At 44.4% G+C, this 26,856-nt stretch overlaps 2 protein-coding genes across 12 annotated transcripts in view; one reads left to right on the top strand and one right to left on the bottom strand.

Moving 5' to 3' along the window:
• p3h2 (prolyl 3-hydroxylase 2) overlaps positions 1-14,635 on the top strand; it is a 198,756-nt gene extending 184,121 nt beyond the window's left edge. For both annotated transcript variants that reach the window (XM_068042831.1, XM_068042832.1), the window contains exons 14-15: positions 3,586-3,726; positions 11,349-14,635. In XM_068042831.1, the coding sequence (XP_067898932.1) occupies positions 3,586-3,726; positions 11,349-11,441 (234 nt within the window). In that variant the 3' untranslated portion in view covers positions 11,442-14,635. The remainder of the gene's footprint in view (positions 1-3,585; positions 3,727-11,348) is intronic.
• Positions 14,636-16,471: 1,836 nt separating this feature from the next.
• Positions 16,472-26,856, bottom strand: part of tp63 (tumor protein p63) — a 399,995-nt gene continuing 389,610 nt past the window's right edge. For 9 of the 10 annotated variants that reach the window (XM_068042835.1, XM_068042838.1, XM_068042833.1 and 6 more), the window contains 4 exons: positions 24,630-24,778; positions 22,320-22,461; positions 20,528-20,621; positions 16,472-20,034 (listed from right to left, as the gene is read on the bottom strand). In XM_068042835.1, coding sequence (XP_067898936.1) covers positions 19,738-20,034; positions 20,528-20,621; positions 22,320-22,461; positions 24,630-24,778 — 682 coding nt within the window. In that variant the 3' untranslated portion in view covers positions 16,472-19,737. Of the gene's footprint in view, positions 20,035-20,527; positions 20,622-22,312; positions 22,462-24,629; positions 24,779-26,856 lie in introns of all 10 variants that reach the window. The other variant, XM_068042843.1, reaches the window with a different exon arrangement.

Raw genomic sequence — 26,856 nt, forward strand, 5'->3', positions numbered from 1 at the left:
CTCCCGCTGTTCTCTCTCTCTAATCTTAGATTCTTGTTAGGCAAGGGAATCAATCTTCCTCTGCCTTAAAAATATTCAATGACCTCGCCTCCACCACCTTCTGAGGCAGAGAATTCCAAAGCTGCACAACCCTCTGAGAAAAAACATTTCTCCTCATCTCTGTCCAAAAAGAGCGACACCTAATTTTAAAACAGTGCCCCCTAGTTCTGGACTCACCCACAAGAGGAAACATCCTTTCCACATCCACCTTGTCAAGACCGTTCAGGATCTTATATACTTCAATCAAGTCTCCCCTCACTCTTCTAAACTCCAGTGTAAACAAGCCCAGTCTGTCCACCCTTTCCTCATAAGACAACCCGTTCATTCCAGGTATCAATCTAGTAAACCTCCTCTGAACCGCCTCTAACGCATTTACATCCTTCCTTAAATAAGGAGACCAAAACTGCACATAGTATTCAAGATGTGGTCTCACCAATGCCCTGTAAAACTGAAGCATAACATCCTTACTTTTATTTTCAATTCCTCTCGTAATAAAGGACAGCATTCCATTAGCCTTCTTTATTACTTGCTGTACCTGCATACTAACTTTTTGTGACTCATGCACTGGAACACCTAGATCCCTCTGCACCTCGGAGTTCTGCAGTCGTTCTCCGTTTAAGTAATACTCTGCTTTTTTATTCTTCCTGCAAAGTGAACATCTTCACATTTTCCCACATTATATTCCATCTGCCAGATTTTTGTCCACTCACTCAACCTATCTGTATCGGTCTGCAACCTCCTAATGTCCTATTCACACCATACTTTCCTATCTATCTTTGTGTCATCTCAAAATTTAGCTACCATGCCATCGCTCCCCTCATTTAAGTTATTGATATAAATTATAAAAAGTTGAGACCCCAGCACAGACCCCTGTGGGACTCCACACATTACATCCTGCCAATCAGAAAAGGACCCATTTATGCATACTCTCTGTTTTCTGCCAGCCAGCCAATCTTCTATCCATGCTGATATATTACCCACTACACCATAAGCTCCTACTTTGTGCAATAACCTTTTATGTGGCACCTTGTCAAATGCCTTCCAGAAACCCAAGTACAGTATATCAAAGGGCTCCCCTTTATCCACAGCGCATGTTACTCCTTCAAAGAACTCCAGTAAATTGGTTAAACATGATTTCCCTTTCACAAAACCATGCTGACAATTCCCGATTACCTTGAGTTTTTCGAAGTGCCCAGCGACAGTCTCCTTAATGATTGATTCTATGACCTTCCCCATGACAGACGTCAAGCTGACTGGCCTATAGTTACTTGTTTTGCACCCCCCCACTTCATGAATAGAGGGGTTATATTTGCACTTTCCAGTCTGATGGAACCTTTCCAGAATCCAGCAAATTTTGAAAAATTAACACCAACGCATCTTCTACCTCATTAGCCACCTCTTTTCAGACCCTAGAATGAAGCCCATCAGGACCCGCAGCTCCAACAGTTTGCTCAGTACCGCTTCCCTGGTGATTGTAATTTCACCAAGTTCCTCTCTTCCTTCCACTTCCTGATTTTCAACTATTACTGGAATGTCTTTTGTATCCTCTATAGTGAAGACAGAATCAAAATATTTGTTCATTTCATCTGCCATTTCCTTATTATCTACTATTAACTCCCCATTCTCACTCTCTAGAGGACCAACTCTCACTTTACTTACTCTTTTCCTCTTTAAATATCCGTAGAAACACTTGCTATCTGTTTTTACATTTCGAGCTGGCTTCCTCTCATACTCTAATTTCTTTCTCCTGATTAACCTTTTAGTTATTCTCTGCCGTTCCTGATATTCTGACCAATCATCTGACCTGCCGCTCATCTTTGCACAATTATATGCCTTTTCCTTAAGTTTGATGCTTTCTTTAACTTCTTTAGTTAACCACAGATGGTGGGTCCTCCCCTTAACATTTTTATTTATAGTAGTTCTGAGTATTCTGAAATATCCCCTTAAATGTGTGCCACTACTTCTCTATTGATCTATCTCCTAGCCTAGTAACCGAATTCACTTCAGCTAGCTCAGCTTTCATGCCTGCATAGTTGCCCTTATTTAAGATCAAAATTATCAATGACATTCACTCCAATATAAGGTCTGAAATGGGGATATTTGCTACTGATTATTTTTCTTTATTTGTTCATGGGATATGGGCGTCACTGGCGAGGCTAGTATTTATTGCCCATCCCTAATTGCCCTTGAGACGATTGTACGATGTTCAGCACCATAAACAACTCCTCAGATACTGAAGCAGTCAATGCCCGCGTGCAGCAAGACTTGGACAGTATTCAGGCTTGGGCTGATAAGTGACAAGTAACATTTGCACCACACAAATGCCAGGTAATGACCATCTCCAACAGGAAAGAATCTAACCATCTCCCCTTCATGCTCAACGGCATTACCATCGCTGAATCCCTCACCATCAACATCCTGGGGGTCATCAGTGACCAGAAACTGAACTGGAGTAGCCATATAAATACTGTGGTACAAGAGCAGGTCAAAGGCTGGGAATTCTGTGGTGAGTGAATCACCTCCTGACTCATAGAGCACAGAAACAGGCCCTTTGGCCCATCGTGTCTGTGCCGGCCATCAAGCACCTACCTATTCTAATCCCATTTTCCAGCACTTGGCCCGTAGTCTTGTCTCCCTTGACTCCCCAAAGCCTGTCCAGCATCTACAAAGCACAAGTCAGGAGTGTGATGGAATACTCTCCACTTGCCTGGATAGGTGCAGCTCCAACAACAGTCAAGAAGCTTGACACCATCCAGGGCAAAGCAGCCCACTTGATTGGCACCTCATCCACCACCTTAAACATTCACTCCCTCCACCACCGACGCACAGTGGCAGCAGTGTGTACCATCTACAAGATGCACTGCCGCTACTTATCAAGGCTCCTTCGACAGCACCTTCCAAACCCGCGACCTCTACCAACTAGAAGGACAAGAGCAGCAGATACATGGGAACACCACCACCTGCAAGTTCCCCTCCAATCCACACACCATCCTGACTTGGAACTATATCGCAGTTCCTTCACTGTCGCTGGGTCAAAATCCTGGAACTCCCTTCCTAACAGCACTGTGGGTATACCTACCCCAAATGGACTGCAGCGGTTCAAGAAGGCAGCTCACCACCACCTTCTCAAAGGCAATTAGGGATGGGCAATAAATGCTGGCCTGGCCAGCAATGCCCACATCCCATGAATGAATAAAAAATCCATCTCCTTCCTACTCCAACTCAATCTTTCCCAGAATCTCCAAACTGTGGGACTCCTCCTCAGTCTTCCCTCAGATTGTTGGACCCCTCTCTCCTCCCCAGTCTCCCCTCCCCCCTTCATCTACAGAGCTTTAAAAGGACTGCTTCCTAATTGAGTTTGTGCTCCTGTCCCTTGGTGCTTTTCTGCTTCCTGAACTTTACATCTGGTAGGTTAAAAGCTGCGTTTGTTTACAGAAGGGGACAATTTCTGGGTTGAAGGGAATATTTATGTTTAATGAAGTGTTTCTTGCAACTATTATTTGGCGATGCTTTAGACTCTAATTCACTGTTTTCAATCCACTCCAGGCTGCTGTGAAGCCGCAGTGTGGTCGAATGGTTGGGTTTTCATCTGGAGAAGAGAATCCGCATGGAGTGAAAGCAGTCACTAAGGGCCAGAGGTGTGCAGTGGCCTTGTGGTTTACGTTGGATCCTCTCTTCAGAGAGGTGGTGAGTCTGCCTGAAAGTAGCGGGAGTGTTTTATTGAAAGTAATTCTCATATTCTATGTTGGTGGGCATTGGCGACAGGAGATACAATGTCAGCTGGGTAAACAGCCTCCTGTATTCTGAAATTACCTTGTTCTGGTGCTGTTTTTTCATTTGTTCCTGGGATATGGGCATGGCTGGCTAGACCAGCATTTATTGCCCATCCCTAATTGCCCTTGAGAAGGTGGTGGTGAGCTGCCTTCTTGAACCGCTGCAGTCCATTTGGGGTAGGTATACCCACAGGAAGGGAGTTACAGGATTCTGACCCAGCGACAGTGAAGGAACGGCGATATAGTTCCAAGTCAGGATGGTGTGTGACTTGGAGGGGAACTTGCAGGTGGTGATTGTCCAATGCATCTGCTGCTCTTGTCTTTCTAGTTGGCAGAGGTTGCGGGTTTGGAAGGTGCTGTCGAAGGAGCCTTGGTGCATTGCTGCAGTGCATCTTGTAGATGGTACACACTGCTGCCACTGTGCGTCGGTGGTGGAGGGAGTGAATGTTTGTAGATGGGGTGCCAATCAAGCGGGCTGCTTTGCCCTGGATGGTGTCGGCTCTTTGAGTGTTGTTGGAGCTACACCCATCCAGGCAAGTGGAGAGTATTCCATCACACTCCTGACTTGTGCCTTGTCGATGGTGGACAGGCTTTGGGGAGTCAGGAGGTGAGTTACTGGTCACAGGATTCCTAGCCTCTGACCTGCTCTTGTAGCCACAGTATTTATATGGCTACTCCAGTTCAGTTTCTGGTCAATGGTAACCTCCAGGATGTTGATAGTGGGGGATTCAGCAATGGTAATGCTATTGAATGTCAAGGGGAGATGGTTAGATTCTCTCTTGCTGGAGATGGTCATTGCCTGGCACTTGTGTGGCATAAATATTACTTGCCACCTATCAGTCCAAGCCTGGATATTGTCCAGGTCTTGCTGCATTTCTACACGGACTGCTTCAATATCTGAGGAGTCACGAATGGTGCTGAACATTGTGCAATCATCAGCAAACATCCCCACTTCTGACCTTGTGATTGAAGGAAGGTCATTGATGAAGCAGCTGAAGATGGTTGGGTCTAGGACACTACCCTGAGGAACTACTGCAGTGATGTCCTGGAGCTGAGACGATTGACCTCCAACAACCACAATCATCTTTCTTTGTGCTAGGTGTGACTCCAACCAGCGGAGCGTTTTCCCCGATTCTCATTGACTTCAGTTTTGCTAGGGCTCCTTGATGCCATACTCGGTCAAATGCTGCCTTGATGTCAAGCCTCACCTCTGAAGTTCAGCTCTTTTGTCCATGTTTGAACCAAGGCTGTAACAAGGTCAGGAGCTGAGTGGCCCTGGCGGAACCCAAACTGAACATCACTGAGCAGGTTATTGCTAAGCAAGTGCCGCTTGATGGCACTGTTGATGACACCTTCCATCACTTTACTGATGATTGAGAGTAGGCTGATGGGGGGGTAGTTACCTTCCGGGAGAGCAGCGGAGAGGAGTCCAGGCATGCCGGAGTTTGAAAACAAAGTGAGCAGTGACGTCATAGGAAAGCTGCGAGGTGATTGGTTGGTGAGTAACTGCTGTTGGGGAATAACTCTAAATAGCTGGGTTCGAACACCAGTGTTATGGTGTGTGTGTAAATAGCTTAATAATAAGGAACAAATGAGTAGCTGTTGTTTTTTGAGTAAGGTTTATTTTAACTTGTGAACTGCATTGATTTTTAGTAGGATTTATCAGTACTAGTAAGGTTTTATTAATTCTAAGCTGTTGCAGTATTGGTAATGTTTTTTTAGCAGTAGCAAAGGGTCAACTAATAAATAAAGGAATGGCAGGGTTGCTTCAACCTCGAGAGTGCACCTCCTGTGCTATATGGGAGCTCCTGGATGCTTCCCATATCCTGGAGAACCATTTGTGCAGGAAGTATCGTCAATTGCAGCAGTTTGAGCTCCGGGTTTTGGAACTTGAGCGACAGCTGGCGACACTGCGGTGCAGTCATGAGGATGAGAGCTACGTAGATAGCACGTTTATAGATGTGGTCACCCCACAGCTTAAGAGTATGCAGAGAGAGAGGGAATGGGTGACCACCAGGCAGTCAAAAAGAATCAGGCAGGTAGTGCAGGAGACCCCTGACAGCATCTCACTCTCCAACAGGTATTCAGTTCTGAATACTGAGGAAAGTGATGCTTCACCTGGGGAGTGCAGCCAAAGCCAAGTCCATCGCACCACTGGTGGCTCAGCTGCACAGGGGGGTACAGGGAAGACTGGAAGAGCGATAGTGATAGATGATTCAATAGTCAGAGGAACAGACAGGCATTTCTGTGGCCGCAGACATTAATCCAGGATGGTGTGTTACCTCCCTGGTGCCAGGGTAACAAGGATGTAACTGAGCAGCTGCACAGCATCCTGAAGGGGGAGGGTGAACAGCCAGCAGTCGTGGTCCACATCAGAACCAACGACATAGGTAGAAAGAAGGATGTGGTCTTGCAGTCAGAATTTAGGGAGCTAGGTAAGAAATTAGCAAGCAGGACCTCAAAAGTAGTAATCTCCGGATTACGCCCAGTGCCACGGGCAAGTGAGTATAGAAATAGAAGGATAAGACAGATAAATGTGTGGCTGGAAAGACAGTGCAGGAGGGAGGGATTCAGATTCCTGGGACAATAGGACTGGCTCTGGGGGAGATGGGATCTGTACAGACTGGACGGGTTGCACCTGAATAGAGTCAGGGACTGAGTTCCTTGCGGGACGTTTTGCTAGTGCTGTTGGGGAGGTTTTAAACTAGTTTGGCAGGGGGATGGGGACCTGAGGGTAGGCTCAGTTGGGACAAAATCAGAAATGAAAATGGAAGGCAGAAAATTAATGGAAGAGTCTGGAAGACAGAGGAAGCGAGGGTTAGAAAATAAAAAAAAGAGTTTTGGCAGTGCTCAAGGGTATCTATTTTAATGCAGTGAGTATAGTAAATCAGGTGGCAGGACTGTATCTCCAACACAGAAGTCCTCGAGGCGGCCAACATCCCCAGCAGATACACCCTACTAAGCCAGCGGCGCCTGAGATGGCTTGGCCATGTGAGCCGCATGGAAGATGGCAGGATCCCCAAGGACACATTGTACCGCGAGCTCGTCACTGGTACCAGACCCACCGGCCGTCCATGGCTCCGCTTTAAAGACGTCTGCAAACGCGACATGAAGTCCTGTGACATTGATCACAAGTCGTGGGAGTCAGTTGCCAGCGATCGCCAGAACTGGCGGGCAGCCATAAAGGCGGGGCTAAAGTGTGGCGAGTCGAAGAGACTTAGCAGTTGGCAGGAAAAAAGACAGAAGCGCAAGGAGAGAGCCAACTGTGTAACAGCCCCGACAACCAATTTTATCTGCAGCACCTGTGGAAGAGTCTGTCACTCTAGAATTGGCCTTTATAGCCACTCCCAGGCGCTGCTCCACAAACCACTGACCACCTCCAGGCTCTCGAGACAAAGAGGCCAAAGAAGAAGTAAATAAAGCAGATGAACTGAAGGCTCAGATAGAGACGTGGCAGAATGATATCATACCTATTACAGAAACGTGGCTTAAGGAGGGACAGGAATGGCAGCTCAACGTTCCTGGTTACAGGGTTTTCAGACATGATAGAGAGGGGGAGAAGAAAGGAGGGGGAGTGGCAATTTTGGTCAAGAAAACTATTACAGCTGTGAGGAGGGATGATGTGTTGGATGGTTCATCAAATGAGGCCATATGGATTGAGCTAAGGAACAAAAAAGGGGCAATCACACTGCTGGGAGTGTATTATAGACCCCCAAACAGTCAGTGAGATAGAAGAGCAGATATGTAGGCAAATCTCTGAGAAGTGCAAGAACAACAGGGCAGTAATAGTAGGGGATTTTAATTACCCCGATATTAACTGGGATAGTTTTAGTGTGAAAGGAATTGAAGGAGCAGAATTCTTGAGGCGCATTCAGGTGAACTTTTTTGCCCAGTCTGTAGCAAGTCCAACAAGAGAGGGCACAGTTTAAGACTTAGTTTTAAGAAATGAAGATGGGCAGGTGGAAGGAGTGACAGTGGGAGAGCATTTTGGTGATAGTGATCATAATTCAGTCAGTTTTAACATAATTATGGAAAAGGACAGAGATAGAACAGGAGTTAGATTCTCAATTGGGGCAAGGCCAATTTTACGAAACTGAGGAGTGATCTAGTGAAAGTGAACTGGAAACAGCTACTTGAAAGTAAATCAGTGTCAGAACAGTGGGAGGCATTCAAAGGGGAGATTCAAAGGGTTCAGCGTAAACATGTGCCCACAAAGAAAAAGGGTGAGACGGCCAAATCTAGAGCCCCATGGATGTCAAGGAGCTTACAGGGTAAGATAAGGCAAAAATGGTCTGGAATGGCGATATAGTTCCAAGTCAGGATGGTGTGTGACTTGGAGGGGAACTTGCAGGTGTTGGTGTTCCCATGTATTTGCTGTCCTTGTCCTTCTAGTTGGTAGAGGTCACGGGCTTGGAAGGTACTGTCTAAGGAGCCTTGGTGCATTGCTGCAGTGCATCTTGTAGATGGTCACCTCATTACAGAAAGGATGTAATTGCACTAGAGAGGGTACAGAGGAGATTTACAAGGATGTTGCCAGGACTGGAAAAATGCAGCTTTGGGAAAGATTGAATAGACTGGGGTTGATCCCCTTGGAACAGAGAAGGCTGAGGGGAGATCTGATTGAAATGTACAAAACTTTGCGAGGCCTGGATGGAGTGGAGGTGAAGGATCTATTCACCTTAGCAGAGAGGTCAGTGACAAGGGAGCATAGATTTAAAGTGATTGATATACAAATTAGAGGGGAGATGAGGAAAAGTTTTTTCACCCAGAGGGTGATGGGGGTCTGGAACTCTCTGCCTGAAAGGGTAGTTGAGGCAGAAACCCTCAACTCATTCAAAAGGAATCTGGCTATACATCTCAAGTGCCGTAATCTGCAGGGCTACGGACCAAATGCTGGAAGGTGGGATTAGAATGGGTGGATCATTTATCGGCTGACACAGACACGATGGGCCTTAAACTTTCTGTGATTCTAATTGGCCGGGTTGGACTTGTCCTGCTTTTTGTGTACAGGACATACCTGGGCAATTTACCACATTGTCGGATAGATGCCAACGTTGTCGCTGTACTGGAAAAGCTTGGCTAGGGGTGTGGCACGTTCTGGAGCACAGGTCTTCAGTACTATTGCCGGAATATTGTCAGGGCCCCTAGCTTTTGCAGTATCCAGTGTCTTCAGTCGTTTCTTGATATCACACGGAGTGAATCGAATTGGCTGAAGTCTGGCATCTGTGATGCTGGGGACTTCAGGAGGAGGCCAAGATTGATCATCAACTCGGCACTTCTGGCTGAAGATTATTGCAAATGCTTCAGCCTTATCTTTTGCACTGATGTGCTGAACTACCCCATCATTGAGGATGGGGATATTTGTGGGGCCACCTCCTCCAGTTAGTTGTTTAATTGTCCACCACCATTCACAGCTGGATGTGGCAGCACTGCAGAGCTTAGATCTGATCCGTTGGTTATGGGATCGCTTAGCTCTGTCTATCGCATGCTGCTTCTGCTGTTTGGCATGCAATTGGTCCTGGGTTGTAGCTTCACCAGGTTGACACCTCATTTTGAGGTATGCCTGGTGCTGCTCGTGGCATGCCCTCCTGCACTCTTCACTGAACCAGGGTTGGTCCCTCAGCTTGATGGTAATGGTAGAGTGGGGGATATGCTGGGCCATGAGGTTGCAGATTGTGGTTGAGTACAATTCTGCTGATGGCCCACAGTGCCTCATGGATGCCCAGTTTTGCATTGCTAGATCTGTTCGTAATCTATCCCATTTAGCACGGTGGTCGTGCCACACAACACGATGGAGGGTATCCTCAATGTGAAGGCGGAACTTTGTCTCCACTAGGACTATGCAGCGGTCACTCCTACCAATACTATCATGGACAGATGCATCTGCAACGGGCAGATTGGTGTGGACGAGGTCAAGTATGTTTTCCCCTCTTGTTGGTTCCCTCACCACCTGCCGCAAACCCAGTGTAGCAGATATGTCCTTTAGGACTCGACCAGCTCGGTCAGTGGTGGCGCTACTGAGTCACGCTTGGTGATGGACATTGAACTCCCTCACCCAGAGTACATTCTGTGCCCTTGCTAACCCTCACTGCTTCCTCCAAGTGGTGTTCAACATGGAGAAGCACTGTTTCAAAAGCTGAGGGAAGGGTAGTAATCAGCAGGTTTCCTTGCCCATGTTTGACCTGATGCCATGAGACTTCATGGGGTCTGGAGTCGATGTTGTGGACTCCAGGGCAACTCCCTCCCTACTGTATACCACTGTGCCACCACCTCTGGTGGGTCTGTCCTGCCGGTGGGACAGGACATACCCGGGGATGGTGATGGCAGTGTCTGGGACATTGTCTGTTAGGTATGATTCCGTGAGTATGACTATGTCAGGCTGTTGCTCGACTTGTCTGTGGGACAACTCTCCCAACTTTGGCACAAACCCCCAGATGTTAGTAAGGAGGGTTTTGCAGGGTCGACAGGGCTGTGTTTGCCGTTGTCGTTTCCGGTGCCTAGGTCGATGCCGGGTGGTCCGTCCGGTTTCATTCCTTATTGACTTCGTAGGAGTTAGATACAACTGAGTGGCTTGCTAGGCTATTTCAGAGGGCATGTAAGAGTCAACCACATTGCTGTGGGTCTAGAGTCACATGTAGGCCAGACCAGGTAAGGACAGCAGATTTCCTTCACTAAAGGCCATTAGTGAACCAGATGGGTTTTTACAACAATCAACAATGGTTTCATCACCATCATTAGACTAGCTTTTTAACTCCAGATTTTTATTAATTGAGTTCATATTCCATCTATGTTTCCAGAGCAATACCCTGGGTCTCACTGGGTTACCAGTCCAGTGACAAACCACTACGCCACCACCTCTACTGTCTTGCACTAGGAGATTTGCTGGACCTGATGGGTTTGGAAAGGAATTCTCCAGAGTATATTTCTATGCCTATTGGCCCTGAATTTTTCATCCTTTTTTTCATCTCTCCCAGAAGATTATATGGGCAGACAGTGGCGTAGTGGTAAGGTCGCTTGGCTAGTACTCCAGAGATACAGGCTAATGTCCTGGGGACATGGGTTCAAATCCCACAGTATCTGGTGGAATTTAAATTAAATTAATTAATAAATTCAACTAGTTAAAAAAAATCTGGAATTGAAAGCTAGCCTTAATAATGGCGATCATGAAACCACCATTGATTGTCCTACATGTGACTCCGGACCCCCCAGCAATGTGGTTGACTCTTAAATGCCCTCTGAAATGGCCTCACAAGTCACTCAGTTGTCAAGGGCAACAAATGCTGGCCTTGCCGGCGATGTCCACATTCCATGAAAGAATGAAAAAAAACATGGCGGGAGGAGGTTGAGGTGGGTGGGGTTGCAAAAGGAGTGTCTAATCATGATGCTTCAGTCATCAAGGTGTGGGGCAGACTGGAAGGAACAGCTTGTCTTTTCTTGTCCATCGGTTTCCTGTGTTGATGTGATTCCTCTGGGTTTTCCTAAACACATTAATGCAACAAGATTCACATAACCATTTTCCTTCTTTTATCTCCTCAGGAAAGGATCAAAGCGGATGAGGTTGTAGAGTTGATATCACTCGAACAGAGACTGGACGACAAACTCATCATAAACCCAAGGGACGAACTGTGAAAATTTCTTCATTAACATATTTATTTCATCTTCCCAGCAACCCTTATAGGATGTTCCAATTTTCTGTACAAACTGTAAATTTAAGTTGTTCAGAGATTCTTTTCTAAGTTTTTTTTTTGAATTGAACTTTGTTGCAAGCTGATAATTGCCTTGTTCTGGGTTTTTTTGCTTCGTGTTGAACTGGGCTTCATCATCAGCTGTGATGTACATTTCAGCGCACAGTAACCCTCAGGGAAAACTAGCAAGACACTTTTTCAGCAGCTGAGACTGAGGGGTTGTATCCCCTAATACAATGGGACAGAGAGGGAGTACCTCCATACCCTCCCGATACCTCCATGGGGGTGCTGTAGTGGTTATGTTACTTGATGTGTAATCCAGAAAACGCGAGTTCAAATCCCACCATGAGAATTTGAATTCAGTTTTTAAAAATCTGGAAATGAAAATCTAGTGCCAGAAAAGTGAGTATGAATCTGACAAATTGTTATACAAATCCAGCTGGTTCAGTAATGCCCAAGGGAAAGAAACCTGCCGTCCTTACCCACTCTGAGCCTGTATGTGACTCCAGTCCCACACCTACATGGCTGAGTATTAACTGCCCTCGGCCATGGCCTATCATGGCATTGAGTTGTATCAAAACTGGTATCATTGGTTCAAGAAGGCAGCCTCTCTCCTTCTTGGGGAAGCTATGCAATGGCCAATCAACACCAGCTTTAACATTCATGTCACAAGAATGAATAATACAAAACCACCCAAAACCTCCACACGACCCTCCCAGCACCTCCACACCAGCCTCACCCTCTGCAGCTGCAAACTAGGAGCTCAGCTGCCAGTGGGTATAGTGGCGAGGAAATCGACCTAGGTTGTGCCAATTGCAGGGATGGTGGGACTAGATGAGCACAGTCTACAGCTAGCTCAGCTTGCATGTGGCTCTGAAAATTAGCCAAAGACGCTTAGATCACATGCAAGGCACGTGGACACTGGGCAGATTGAAGCTGGTCAAATGTTTGTGACCCAGACTCCATACTTAGTCTAAACAGCTGGTCTCTACTGTCTGGCCATAAAGGGCCCTGAGAAGCACGTTTGGCCAGTTTGAGTTCACTTCCTAGTGGGTCTCAGCTCCAGTGCAACAACTGCACAACATTGACCAATCTCACTCAGAGAGCCAACTGTTTACTTGATGTAGGCAATAGATAAGTCACACTACTATAGTAAGGGGACCTTCTGAGATTGGGCCTGAAGCAGGTTGTTAGAGGAGCTCTACTCTGTATCTAACCCTGTGCTGTACCTGTCCTGGGAATGTTTGATGCCAATATTGGAGGACTCATTTACAAACACTCCCACATTCACCAAACTGGCCCTTGGGTCGCTGAAGTCAAAAACGTTCCATCTCTCAGCACTGATATCCTTCCCCTTAAAGAATACAGAAATTTCAGTTTAAAAATAATGTGTAAAATTTCAAGTGTTTAAGACTTGTGGTCTAACTTCCTGAGGGTGCTTGTGTGTTTTACTCTGTATGGGAAGCAATACTAGACATTGTGGTTAAGAAAAAGTTATTTATAAAATAATTATTTTGTAGATACCATTGAAAATTATTTTTGAGAAATTATACATTTAATCTGTGAATTGTGTGCATGTTTTGGATGATCCCTTCAGAGTAACCAGCATTGCGGGTTTTCACTCTAGTAAGTTTGGAAGCCTGACTTTTTGTTGATGTTTGCTGTACTCTTTTGGGGCTACATTTAAACATAGCCTCTCTACGGAGCATGCGATCAGGGACTGTATTTGGAATGACTGCTGCTCTGCCAGTGTGGCTCCAGAGAGCCCAGATGGTTGAAATGTTTGCACAGCGTGACCCTCACTTTGCAGAAATCTGTTTACTGACTTTGCTTGAAAAATGGAAAGTGTGACACTCTCTCCCCTTCTATTATCCAGAGTGGCAGAAGGTCCCTCAAGGATCAGTGCTAACACCACTGACTTTTTTTCCCAGTTTATATGAATGATTTAGACTTTGAGATTTGCAGTAACACTAAATTGGGGTGGATAGTCAGTATTGAGGAGTACTGCAACAAATTATACCACATTAATAAATTTGCACAAATGGCATATCAAATGAATTTCAACATAGGTAGGTTGAAGGTATTACGTTTTGGTAAGAACAAGGATATATTACTTGGAAAATAATCTAAATAGGCTAGAGGAAGAAAGGGATCTGAGAGTACAAATACACAAATGACTAAAACTAGTGCTACAGATTAATATGGCTGTAGAAAAAGCAAATCAAGCAAAAGGGTTTATTTCTAGAGAGGCTAGAATTGAAAAGTAGACAGGTTACACTAAACTTGTATCAAACTTGGTTATACCACACTTGCAGTACTGGTCACCATATTGTTAAAAAGAATATAAAGGCACTGGAGTGGATGCAGAAAAGATTTACGAGGATGGTACCAGGAATGCAAGGTTATCCCAATCTGGAAAGGATAAACAGGCTGGGTCTCTTTTCTCTTGAAAAGGGAAGGCTGAGGACTGACCGAATGGAGATCTTTAAAATAATGAAAGGTTTTGTTAGAGTAGACACACAGAGAGTGTTTCCATGTGTGAGGAAGAGCAAAATGAGGCTATCAATAATAAGATGGTCACCAAGAAATAAGAATAGGAAATTCAGAAGAAACTTCTTTACCCTGAGAGTAATGAGAATGCGAAACTCGCTACCACAAGAAGTGATTGAGGTGAATAGTATAGATACGGTTAAGAAATAGATAAGCATGTGAGGGAGAACAGAATAGAGGATGGAAGGTTATGCTGATAGTTTGATGAGGAAGAATGAGAGAAGGCTCGAGTGCAGCATAAATGCCGGCATGGACTGGTTGAGCCAAATGGCCTGTTTCTGTGCTGTATTTTCTATGTAATTGACTATCTTTCTCTATTCCCTCTTTGCTGTCTGAATTGTCGCTTCATATCTTCCTCACTATTAATCTCCCGCTTGTTGTTTGATCCATTCACCTTTCTTGTCTGTGTAACCTGCTCTCATTGTTTTTGCCTTTTTCTAAAATGTTTTAGCAGCTGGGAGGGGCTGATATATGTTCATTGTCTTACATTTTTGAATATATTTTGATGCAATCTTTACAGAATTACAATTTAAGAATACTTTGTGAACGGTGAAAAAACTTGAACCTGCAAATAAAATGTTAAAATTCTGTGCACTTTGCGTCCAACTCAACTGCATAACAAACATGGCCTCATACTTTATTGGTCTAACATTTGATATGGACGGGGTTCTGGTTCTAGGTATTTCACCTGAACAGGGCCTTGTAACGTCTCTTTTGAAAGCGAGCACCTCAAGCGAGCACCTCCCTCAGTACTGCACTGGAGTGTCAGCCTGCATTTTTGTGCTCAGATCTCTGGGTGGGATTTGAACGCACAAAACTCCTAACTCAAAGGCAAGAGTGCTAATAACAGAGTCAAGACTGGTTACATAAAGCCCCAACCCAATAGACTGGATTATCTGGGAAGATTTAAAACTATTAGTCTTCTCAAACATTAATAGCTGGCTCCTCCGTCAGTTTCTCACTGTTGTTAAACTTCTACTTACCACTGGGGCAGCAGAGAGCAAGATGTCAGTGTGTGCATTAACAGTACACAGCTGCAGGTTGCCCGATTTGTAACTCACTCCTGCAAACTAACACTGTACATCAAGTACTTGGCATGTTTTAAATAAAACCAGGAATGCTGTAAACACACAGACCAGATTAATCAGCATCTGAAAGGGAAAGAATCACAACACTGGGGTCAGAACTTGTCCATGGGAAATGGAAGGGAAGACACAAGAATGACTTTATGGAACTCAAACACAAGTCTGTTCAGCAGCAAATTGGCTTGTCAGGACTGAAAGCAGCAAGGGTCTCCCACTTATATCCTTAACTTGACGGCTGATAACCTCGGCATCCTGTTTAATCTGGAGCTTAGCTGCCAACCTTCTCTCCTCACCGTCAGCAAACATCTGTGTTCACCTCCATAATTATCACCCATCTCTGCCCTTACCTGAGCCCATCTGCTGCTGAAACCCCATGCCTTTGTTACCTTTAGATTTGACTATTCCAATATTGTCAATGTCAGCCTCCTACCTTACACCCTCCATTAATTTCTGTTCATCTAAAACTCTGCTACCGGTACCCTAATTTGCAACAAGTCCCATTCACCCATCATCTGCTGACCACAGAGGCTTCCAGTCCAGCAAAGCCTCAAATTTAAACATCTCACCCTTGTATTTAAATCACTTCATGGCCTCACCCTTCCCTAACTCTTAACCTTCTTCAGGCCTACAACCCTCCAAGAACTCTGCATTCCTCCAATTCTGTTCTCTTGGCACCTTGCGCACTTCCTGTCACTCATGGCTGCACTTTCAGCTGCCTAGGTCCTAGGTTCTGAACAGTGTCTGAACAACTCTACCTTTTTAAAACCCTCCTAATTTTGGTCAGCTGCCACTTTCTTTTGACTATGCATCTTTGACGTGGTCTGGGTTGTTTTCCTACATTAAAGGTGCTATGTAAATTTACATCATCACTGCCATCCCAGTGCATTTCACAGCCAATTTGTACAAATGAAATAAATGACCAGTTAATCTGTTTTGATGGTGTTAGGTGAGGAGTAATGATGGCCAGGACACTTTTTGCAAATGTTCTGCTGGGATTTTTCAACCAGGTCTGTCTGTTCCAGTGGAGTTAAAATCTCATTTGAAGGATGGCACCTCTGCCAATGCAGCAACAGTACTGCCAGCTCTGCATTTTGTATATATTATAATTGTGGTGATTGGCACAGGAAGTTTTCTCAAAGCTGTGAAGTAGGAGACACTGCCATGTTTGTGCCCAGTGTCAAAATCAAGCAGTTTTTACAGATTAACACACTCTCTGCTTTGCCCAAAACACTTGGGGAGGACATCTTGCAAACCTATGGTCAAGGATGGTAGGGTTCGGGGTGAAGGATGCAAGATTTAATTAGATGAAAATTCAAAAGACACTCACGGGAACCAGGAATCTTGAGAAATTTTTAATTGGATGCTTAATACTGCAGAAAAAAAAGGAGCTGTGGTGGTACTTTATACAGAAGGAACTCTAAAGTGCATCAAATCCAACACATGGCAGCAGATTTACACTGAACTGAAATCTAAGTACTGATTCCAAATACAGTTACAAACCTGCCAGCGTCCTGCTGATTTGCTATGCCCTTCCCCCCACTCTTGATTACCGCTGTTCTGAACACAGTTTATCCAATGAACCACTCCAAATAAAATCAACAAGTCTTACACAAGCCCTGGAGATTATCTTCCTGCAACATACTCTGCTGTTCCAGACAGTGCTGATGTGACACTGGACAATGAAAAATGCTTCCTTCTGCCTTGGCCCAATCTCCAGGGTTTGTAATCACTAAGTGACAGTGCTAAGTCCTGCCAGTGTTGGTGCACACACACTTTGACTAAGTTACAGTAATGATTTATACCACCTTAAACATTATATATATTTATTTCTAAAAAAGGCTGACAAAATGCTCCAATGACATATATACAGCAATGTGAAATGAAGACTGACCGGCTATTACTCTGTCATCCCACTACAAACTCCCATTTAAAATTTTAATATCTGCAACAATTGAACTCTACTACAGCCAAAAAAAATATCTTTTAGAAGAAACATTTTTTGTTCTTTTTCTCTCTGTTTACACAGAATACATTTCAAAACCATTCATGAGAAAACCTACAGGCGCCTCTGATAGCATTCTATTTCTTTGGTTATATTGGAAAGGGCACCGTGAAGTCCACAGCGGGGCAGTGATGAGGGAGCCTAAGGTAATCGCACACCCATCGGCTTGACCTATGTGCAATATTATTTCCTTTTCTTCTTCCCTTCCAATAATTTTCTCTCTTTGTCTGCTGAAGTGCCAATCCTTTCTCGGGTGCATACAATTCCAGCAGCCCAGAATGGCCTGTGCCAGCTTGCCCAAACTGCAAGACTGAGTCCAGAGTATGAGTGTTGGCTGGCTCTTTGACCATGGTGGGCGGGGAAGTCGAGAAAATCACAACTGAGCAAGGAGTCACTAGATACTGGTCTCTGAACGGGAATCGTTCTACATCCTAAAATTTTAGAACTGTTTTGAAATGCAATAAATTGAAGGCAACAGAAAGAGGAATAAAAAGAAGCAAAAGTGTCTCTTTGCATGTCTGATTGTGGCTGCTAAACCCTAATTCACAGTTTGTGATGAATTCCAATAACATGAACCCCTCAGCCATTAGCACCAAGCTGCTTGGAGTTCACCTGCAGGACAGCCTCAGTCGCTGTAGCAAAATACCAAGAGATGAATATAAAACAAAATGTTGAAATCTAGGACTCTCATATGTGAAACGGATGTGCATACAGTAACTCACAGGCTACCCCAGAACCAGGTTCAAGTAGAGAAACAGAATGCAGCAGTATGTGAACAGTCATGATACAAGTGATGGCTTCAGTCAAATCTTTAACTTTTCTGACCCAACACCTTACTCCACCCCTTCCGCCCAATGAGAGCAGGTTGGTCTGGTCTCTGCTACTCCTTTAACTGAGTGACAGTGGAAGATAGCTCTTCTTACTGGAGTTCTGGCTGCTGGTGTCCTCAAAAAAGTCCAATTATTAGGCTAACACTACCCAGTGCAGATTTATTGGGTGGCTATTAACCACTTAATTAATTTAACATTGTAATTTTAACTGTCCAGATTGAATATTGCCCTCCATGGAAGTATTGTACATGATATGAACTCTGCATACTGTGACGGTTTATGAGCACAGAGAACATCAGTGAGGCAGTAAGAGTGATGCACAGTCTGAATATCCTAAATATCCCATTGGAATCTCAAAGCCAGAACACAACTTGTCACAAAGTTTTGAATTTTCTTACAAGAATCAAATTGTCAGGAGATTGAATTCTTTTACAATTGTGGACATGATTAGGGAGGAGCCTTTCGAATGGATTCAGGTCCACATTTAAGCTAATAGCTTGTGCAATTGAAGCTGCTGAATGATCTGTGCTCCTCAGTGAAGGATTTGGAACCTAGCATAAATCCAGCATTCCCTCAGAGAACCACTAGTATCAGTACCGTTTCACACCATGCAACATTCTGCAAATGAAATGCACAAAGTTGAGATGGATCTCAATATCAAATTCTGAAAAATTATAAAATAATTTGTCATCAGTGATTGACGTGAAGCATTTTTTCCCTTTGCCCCTTCTAAATTTGAAGCTAACCTCATAACACAATTGTCAGTCAGGGCTGCATTTGTGAGCTTATATATCACAGCTTGTAAGTGAAAGGGTTAACACCCCAACTCTTAACTAACTGTAAGCTGCATCCATTCAGCAGTGGCGAGTGTTTCCAATAATCCAGGACACGTCGGCATTGGGAAGTCACATTCCGAAGTCACAACCCGAACTGTCCTGTCTGGCTTGTTCACTGAGTTCAGTCATAATCGAGTGGATCACTCTTTGAAACAGAGGCAGCACTTGGACAGCAACCTAGACACATCACCGTGACCAGGAATAGGAAAATGGCAGGTTTGGTAGCAAATGTTTAACAGACAAACTATTTATTTTTGCAGTACTAAATTTAAACTAACCAAAGGGCCAAAGACCCATTGCCATGAGCTGAATTCATCTGGCAGGCTGAATAGTTGGAAATTGATGCTTTGCATAGTTACCATCATTGCTGCCCTCCCTCACAGAGACTGCCTGCTACTGTTATATTGAAAGTTAGTGCCATCTCACCACTCCCGATATCAGCCCAGGCTGTGAAATACCATGTCGTTTCTGAAGTGCAAGATAACTAGGGATAGAGTAAGAAAGGAGGTACAGCAACACAAAGGTGCCTATGAATTCATCTTCCTCACTCGTTTGCTCACTCTGTACTTCCTCGCACTCTCACACATCCTTCTGCAATTGCAGATCTGATGCAAAAACAATATTAGTGATTAGAATGATCCACTCTAAACAGGAAGAGAATAGTAAATATGGCAGTTACAAATCCCATATAGCCCCTTAAGCACCCTATAAGCTTTGATACAGCTACCATATATGGGCAGTTTGGGCTTAAGACAACAAAAAAAAGTAAGATAAAGACACAAAACAAAGTTGGATAAGTGCAAACCAATTGGAACACGAGTGAGAATACTAGTATAGAAGCTTTGTTCTGATAGCGTTCCCTCGTATTGTTGTTGTCAGTAGATATTTTTGGAACAGTGTCTTTTGCGGTTTGATGTGGTCGTGGCTCCAGCCTACTTCACTCCCCTTCCTCCTTGATCCGCTGTTTGCTGCGGCGCCCATCCACGTCAAACCCAAAGTCGTTCCAATCGTCTCGGGGAGGAAAGGAGATGGTCTGGCGCAGGGTGAACCGGACGGCATCAATTACCCGCTCACCACGCGTCTCATTCTGGGAGCCCATGCTGGCAGTGGAGGCGCTGCTCGTGTTCCGCAGAAGTTGTGGGGGGTTTGTGAAGTCAAGTGTCTGTCTGTGGTCCAGTATTCCTTTCCAGATGGCGTGCCGGTACTGCTCAGGAATCTTAAGGCTGATCAGATCCTGACGACAAGATAAAAAAGGGAAGGATTTAGTTGAGAGACAGCAATCCAGGGATCATTTTATCAGTTCACACTCCTGAAATGGAGCTCATGTGCTGGGAACATAGACTGGAAATTTAGCCTGAGATTTTCCACTTATTTCCATCAGGAGCTCAAACTCTTAAAATTAATCCCTTAGAAAACTGCAAAACTTCAATGTATAGAGGACAGACGGAAGAGAGTCCCTAACAGCTGCTTCTTGCATGATGCACCTGTATTCATCTTCCTCTGGGATCTGATAGTAGAAGTAGGGGAATCAAATGCTTCAAGTTTTTTAAAGCTGAATTAAATATTTGTATTATCTTTTCCAGCCAAAGTCCAAGTCATTGAGGACTTTGTACAGACCCACACAGGGCACGGTTTGGTATTTTTAACTATGTCATGGTTTTAATGAATAAGATATGAGGAAAGGCTGGAGAGATCAGAGACATGAGCGAGGAGAGGGAGCTACTTACATCCATGGTAAAATGCTCGATCTGGTAAATGTTCATCAATCCCTGGGTGGTGAAATACTCCAAACACGACGCACAGCCGACTCTCGTCAGGAAGCTGTAAGCAGAGAGGGGAGGGAGTCAGCACTGTACTCTGCTCAGGATCACAACTCCTTCAAACTAGCACACACATACTGGCTGCAACTATGGCACAAATTAATTAACAGCAAAGCAAGGCAATGTAAAAGGCTTAAAGTTTTTATACACATGTCTAAGAGGACTGACATTTCACAACCTCAAGATGTCCCAAATCACTTTACAGCCAATCAAATACTTCTGAAGTATAGTCACTGTTGTAATGTCGGAAATGTGGCAGCCAATTTGTGCACAGCAAGCTCACACAAACAGCAATGAGATAAATGATTAGATAATCTGTTCCAACTATGTTGGTTGGGGGATAAATATTGGCCCTGGACATCAGGGAGAACTACCCTGGCCATCTTTGAATAATGGCCGTGGGATCTTTTATGTTCACCTGAGAGAGCAGATAGGACCTTTGTCTAATGTCTCATTGGGAAGACGGCATTGCTAATAGTGCAGAACTTTCTCAGTACTGCACTGGGAATGTCAACCTGGAAATGGGCACTCAAATCGTTGGAGTTGGGCTTGAACCCATGACTTTCTCACACAGAGGCGAGACAGCAGCAGGCTTAGCAACTGTGGGGAGAATCGCAGTTGATCCGGTAGTTACATATTTCCAGCAGAGGCTCAATTTAGGGATCGGGAGCAGGACATCTGGTTAATTTTTCCCCTCCCTGTAGTCCAGGAGTACTCGGTCCAGTTTTTTTTTTTTTTTACAGCATTTCTGTCACTGCCTCAGTTGAGATCAGTTAACTCAGCACAGCCCAGGGATTCTACAGCCTTCTGGTCTGCATGGATCAGTTCTGCACCCTCCCCTCAAAGCTTTGCAGGAAAAAAAAATAGCATGCACAGCTGAAACTTGCAAGATCCCTTTAAGTGCTCAGCAGTTTTTTTATAACTTGAATAATTTCAAGAGGGTTAATTCAGAGTAGAGCTGGGCTGTTCAGACCCAATTCATATACTCAAGAGTTACAGTGATGAATAGGCTGCAACTTAAAAGGCATAGGAACAAATTGACAATAAAATGGAAACAAAGCAATGAATCGAAACAAGATGTTTATGCAGATTAGATATACCTGTGGGGTGCAGGAGTGGGGGGTGAAATTTGTGCCTTTGTGGGCTGGATGGATGTGACCCATGGAGTCTCAGCTGGGAAGAGGCTTGTTCACAGTTTAACCACGGCTCCATTAATTCCCAAATATCTCAGGGGCACTGCAACCAATGTCTCTCGGGGTGACTTGTGATTCATTTACCAATGAGACAACAGCACTGGGAACAGCAATTCCAACATCTCAGGGCCCAGAAACCTCAAGCAGGGCCATCCAGTGGGTGAAGAAATGTGCGTGAATAGGGCTGGGCTCAGGCACCGCAGTTGGTCTGCGGTTTGAATACTTGTAAGCTCAGGAACATTGGCTACTTGTAAAAGTAAATACAAGGTTGCTTGTTGCCAGTGAAAACCCAAGATGTGTTTTTTATGATCCAGGAGTACCTGGAGCTCATCACATTAAAAAGTAAACCCATATTCATATTTCACTGCGGGATTAATTTGACTGAGTAACAGATTGGTGGTTTTGAGTTTCATAAACAGGGATGGCTATGTGGACTATACAAAAAGATCCACTCTATATAAATTAGTTCTAAAAAGTAAGTCAGTAATCCAATCACCACCTCTGACCTGGAGATACTGTTGTCAGACGGGTAAGGCGGAGGTGGTGTGCAGTGCGAAGTCGATGCCATTGGCGAAGGCAATCCCTGCGTGGGACTCAACCCGTTCATGTCTCCATTCATCTGCATTGGGACGTTGATCATCTGAGGGACTGAGGAGACAAAAGAACTGATCAGAATCATCCTTCACCTAGCTTCCAAGAAGCTTCACTCGCAAGATAATCCACCCACTCACAGCCCATCGCAGCCTTTGCATCACACATTGTGTTATACAACAAATAAAACCTGGACTGGCAATTGGAAAATTCAATTAGTCCCCTCTCCGTCAGGAGACAACTGAACATAGACACATTATTAGAGCGAAATACTCTCACGATATCAATCTAATATTTGTGGGCTGGCCTGTTAACTCATGGAGAAGAGTTTGCAGAGAGGTTACACAAGTGAGATAGAGCAACTCTGCTGCAGCTCTTTATATTATACATTAGCTTTAAGTCACCACATTAAAATGAAGGCGGTTGGGTTGAATATGAATCATGCAGTGTTGACCGGTTTGCTGGGGTCACTTTGAGTCTCCGTCCTATCCACTTATTTCCTGGTTCTTACAAACAGGTGCACAAGATATGGAGCTTCTAGATAAAACCCTCTGGGAGCAATTCTCACTTATTTCCTCCCACCCCATCTCTGCTGAAGGTGTTGATTTCTTGCTGCAATGCAGTTCTACAGGCACTAGTTGTCCTGCAACCATTTCTTGTGAGAGCGCCTCAGGGGTGAGTGTAAACTGCCTGTTTAACCAAATGCAGCATCACCACTAAGCCTGATTCCACCTTCACCCAATGGTTACAGGGTGGGGAGGAGGGGAATCTCTTTGATAGCAGTTGGAAGCCAGGACCCTGGTCGATTCTCCACTCTCTAATCCAAGGTCACATAGGGCAATTCAACTGCTGCCCTGGATAATTCAGTACAGACAGGGTTATTCATGTTCCTGGGGGTGTTTTTGCCTGTACGCCTCACCCTCAGACAGTGGGGATAATGTGGATCCTTGGCCATGTAATAGAAACACCATCACCATCAAGCATTTCATGGCAATCGAGTTCTGATGAATAGTATGCACTGATTTGTCCAACAGCAAGAGAGCTGAATCTTCAAGTACATAAGTATTCTCTCTCCTCGATTTCCTCCACACCACCCCACAACTAGTGACAGCGACAGGAACTGGCCTCAAATATGAACCAAGTCCCTGGCGCCAGCCTTCATTTATCAAGATTCCTGGGACACTGGTTATAGGCATTAAATGTATGCATAACTGTAGGATAACCTCCCTACTTTAGTATTCAATTCCCCTCACGATAAATAACATTCTATGAGCTTTCCTAATTACTTGCTGAACCTGCATACTAACCTTTTGCAATTCATGCACTAGGACACCTGGTGTCCTGCATCTCAGAGCTCTGCAATCTCTCACTATTTAGATAATATGCTTTTCTTTATTCTTCCTGCCAAAATGGACATTTTCACATTATACTTCATTTGTCAGATCTCTGCCCACACATTTAACCTATCTATATCCCTTTGTAGCCTCCTTATGTCCTCTTCACAATTCACTTTCCTACCTATCTGTGTCATCAGCAAATTTAGCAACCATTCATCCAAGGCATTTGTATAAATTGCAAAAAATTGAGACCACAGCACTGATCCCTGTGGCACACCACTCATTACATCCTGCCAACCAGAAAATGACCCATTTCTCTTTCCTCTCTGTTTCCTGTTAGCTAGCCAATCTTCTATCCATGCCAATGTTACCCCCTACACCATGAGCTTTTATTTTTCGCAATAACCTTTGATGCGGCACCTTGTCAAATGTCTTCTGAAAATCCAAGTACAGTACATCCACCAATTCCCCTTTATTCATACCACATGTTACTTCTTCAAAGAACTCCCAATAAATTAGCTAAACATGATTTCCCCTTTCACAAAACCATGTTAACTCTGCCTGATTACCTTGAATTGTTCTAAGTGCCCTGTTATAACGTCTTTAATAATAGCGATAGTGATAGAGATGGTGCGTTCAGTCTTGATTTCAGGACTGTGAGGGTGCAGAGATGACGTGCAGGATTTGCAGCTTAGCAGGACACAATGACCAGAGTGTTGCTATGGAGAAAGAAAGGAGAAAGGTTGCGAGAGATGAGAGAGGAATCACCTATCAGATAAGCATGTGCCCAGGATGTGTGAAAGGAGTTCCAATAGTCTCTCCAGATAAGAGAGCAGAATTGTAGTATTGGATGAAGTCAGACTTTCTAAGTGTCTCTCAGACACTTACCCATACTTGCTGGCATGGGGGCTTGTGTGAGTGCATTGCGCTGTGGGCTGATGAGCTGGCTGACAGATGGCAACTTGTTCCCCATGGTGGCCATTTTATTCATTGGAGGGGGAGAAGGCCCGAAGGACTGCTGCGATTGCATCGATGGCCTGAAACAGAGAAAAGGCAAAATAGTTAAAATGGAGATCTCATTTAAAACCAACGCCCACCACTTTCCCCAAAATGCTATTACACTACACAAGTTCACCATCATACTAGCAGATGCAAAGTTACATCATTAGAGAAATCACACCAACTTGAGATGTCACTTGGTCCATTGTGTCTGTCTGTTCTCCATGTTGGAGCCACCTACTATAATATCATTTCACTCCTCTTCCCTGTACTCTTCAATATTTGTCCTCATGTTTATCCAGTTCACTCTTAAATACCAAGAATGACTTGAATTTACCAGGCCCTTGTAAGAACAGATTCCACATTCTAATAGCCCTTTGCAATTAAACCATTCCTTCTATTCTCCTCTTCAGACTTCCAATACTAATCTGAGTTTATAGCCCGTCTATTGATTCACTGCTCAACACAGCTCCTCACTGACCCACTTGGAAATGCAAAGCCCAATATCAGCTTCTCGATGAGAATTGGAATGCACGTTCTCCACTTGTTTATTGCACTGTTGCTACAGTTGAAATTGAGCTTATAAATGTTTAAAGAAACATCTACATTTTTAGCACAGAAACTTTACGTACAATTAAATTACTGAGATGTCAACAAATGTCAGAGTTATACAGCACAGAAACAGGCCCTTCGGCCCATCGTGGCAACCATTTTGTAAACGCACAGCAATGAAATGAACGACCAATTAATCTGTTTTAGTGTTGTTGGTTGGGGGATAGATATTGGCCCAAGACACCTAGGCAGAACGCCTTTGCTCTTCCTCATATAGTGCCATAGGATCTCCACCAGAACAGGAACCTTGGTTTAACGTCTCATTCCACAGACAGCACTTCCGATATTGCAACACTCCCTTCCTAAATGGTGCAGACAAGTCATGGGAAGGGGCGCAACTCCACAAACTTCTAACTCAGTCAGAAGTTACACTGGGTTGCTTGTCTTGAATGGTCCAGAGTACTTAAGGAAGTGACCTTAGAAATAGTAGATGCACTGCTGGTCATTTTTCAAAACTCTATAGACTCTGGAACAGTTCCAACGGATTGGAGGGAAGCTAATGTAACCCCACTGTTTAAAAAAGGAGGTAGAGAGAAAACAGGGAATTACAGACCAGTTAGCCTGACATCAGCAGTGGGGAAAATGCTAGAGTCCATTATAAAAGATGTAATAGCAGAGCACTTGGATAAGAGTGACAGGATCGGACAAAGTCAACATGGATTTACAAAAGGGAAATGCTTGACAAATCTACTGGAATTTTTTGAGGATGTAACTAGTAGAATAGATAAGGGAGAACCAGTGGATGTGGTGTATTTGGACTTTCAGAAGGCTCTCGATAAGGTCCCACATAAGAGATTAGCGTGCAAAATTAAAGCACATGAGATTGGGGGTAAGGTACTGACATGGATAGAGAACTGGTTGTCAGACAGGAAACAGAGAGTAGGAATAAACGGGTCTTTCTCCAAGTGGCAGGCAGTGACTAGTGGGGTACTGCAGGGATCAGTGCTAGGACCCCAGCTATTCACAATATATATCAATAATTTAGATGAGGTAATTAAATGTAATATATCCAAGTTTGCAGAAGACAAAGCTGGGTGGGAGTGTGAGCTGTGAGGAGGATACAGAGAAGCTCCTGTGTGATTTGGACAGGTTGAGTGAGTGGGCAAATACATGGCAGATGCAGTATAATGTGGATAAATGTGAGGTTATCCACTTTGGTGGCAAAAACAGAAAGGCAGAATATCTGAACGGCGATAGATTGGGAAAGGGGGAGGTGCAGCGAGACCTGGGTGTCCTTGTGCACCAGTCGCTGAAAGTAAGCATGCAGGTGCAGCAGGCAGTTAAAAAGGCAAATGGTATGCTGGCCTTCATAGCGAGAGGATTCGAGTATAGGAGCAAGGTGTGCAGTTTTGGTCTCCTTATCTGAGGAAAGATGTTCTTACTATGGAGGGAGTGCAGCGAAGGTTCACCAGGCCGATTCTTGGGACGGCAAGACTGACGTATGAAGAGAGATTGGGTCGCTTAGGCTTGTATTCGCTAAAGTTTAGATGAATGAGAGGGGATC

The sequence above is a fragment of the Heterodontus francisci genome, chromosome 11 (assembly GCF_036365525.1).
Source record: "Heterodontus francisci isolate sHetFra1 chromosome 11, sHetFra1.hap1, whole genome shotgun sequence".
Taxonomy (NCBI): domain Eukaryota; kingdom Metazoa; phylum Chordata; class Chondrichthyes; order Heterodontiformes; family Heterodontidae; genus Heterodontus; species Heterodontus francisci.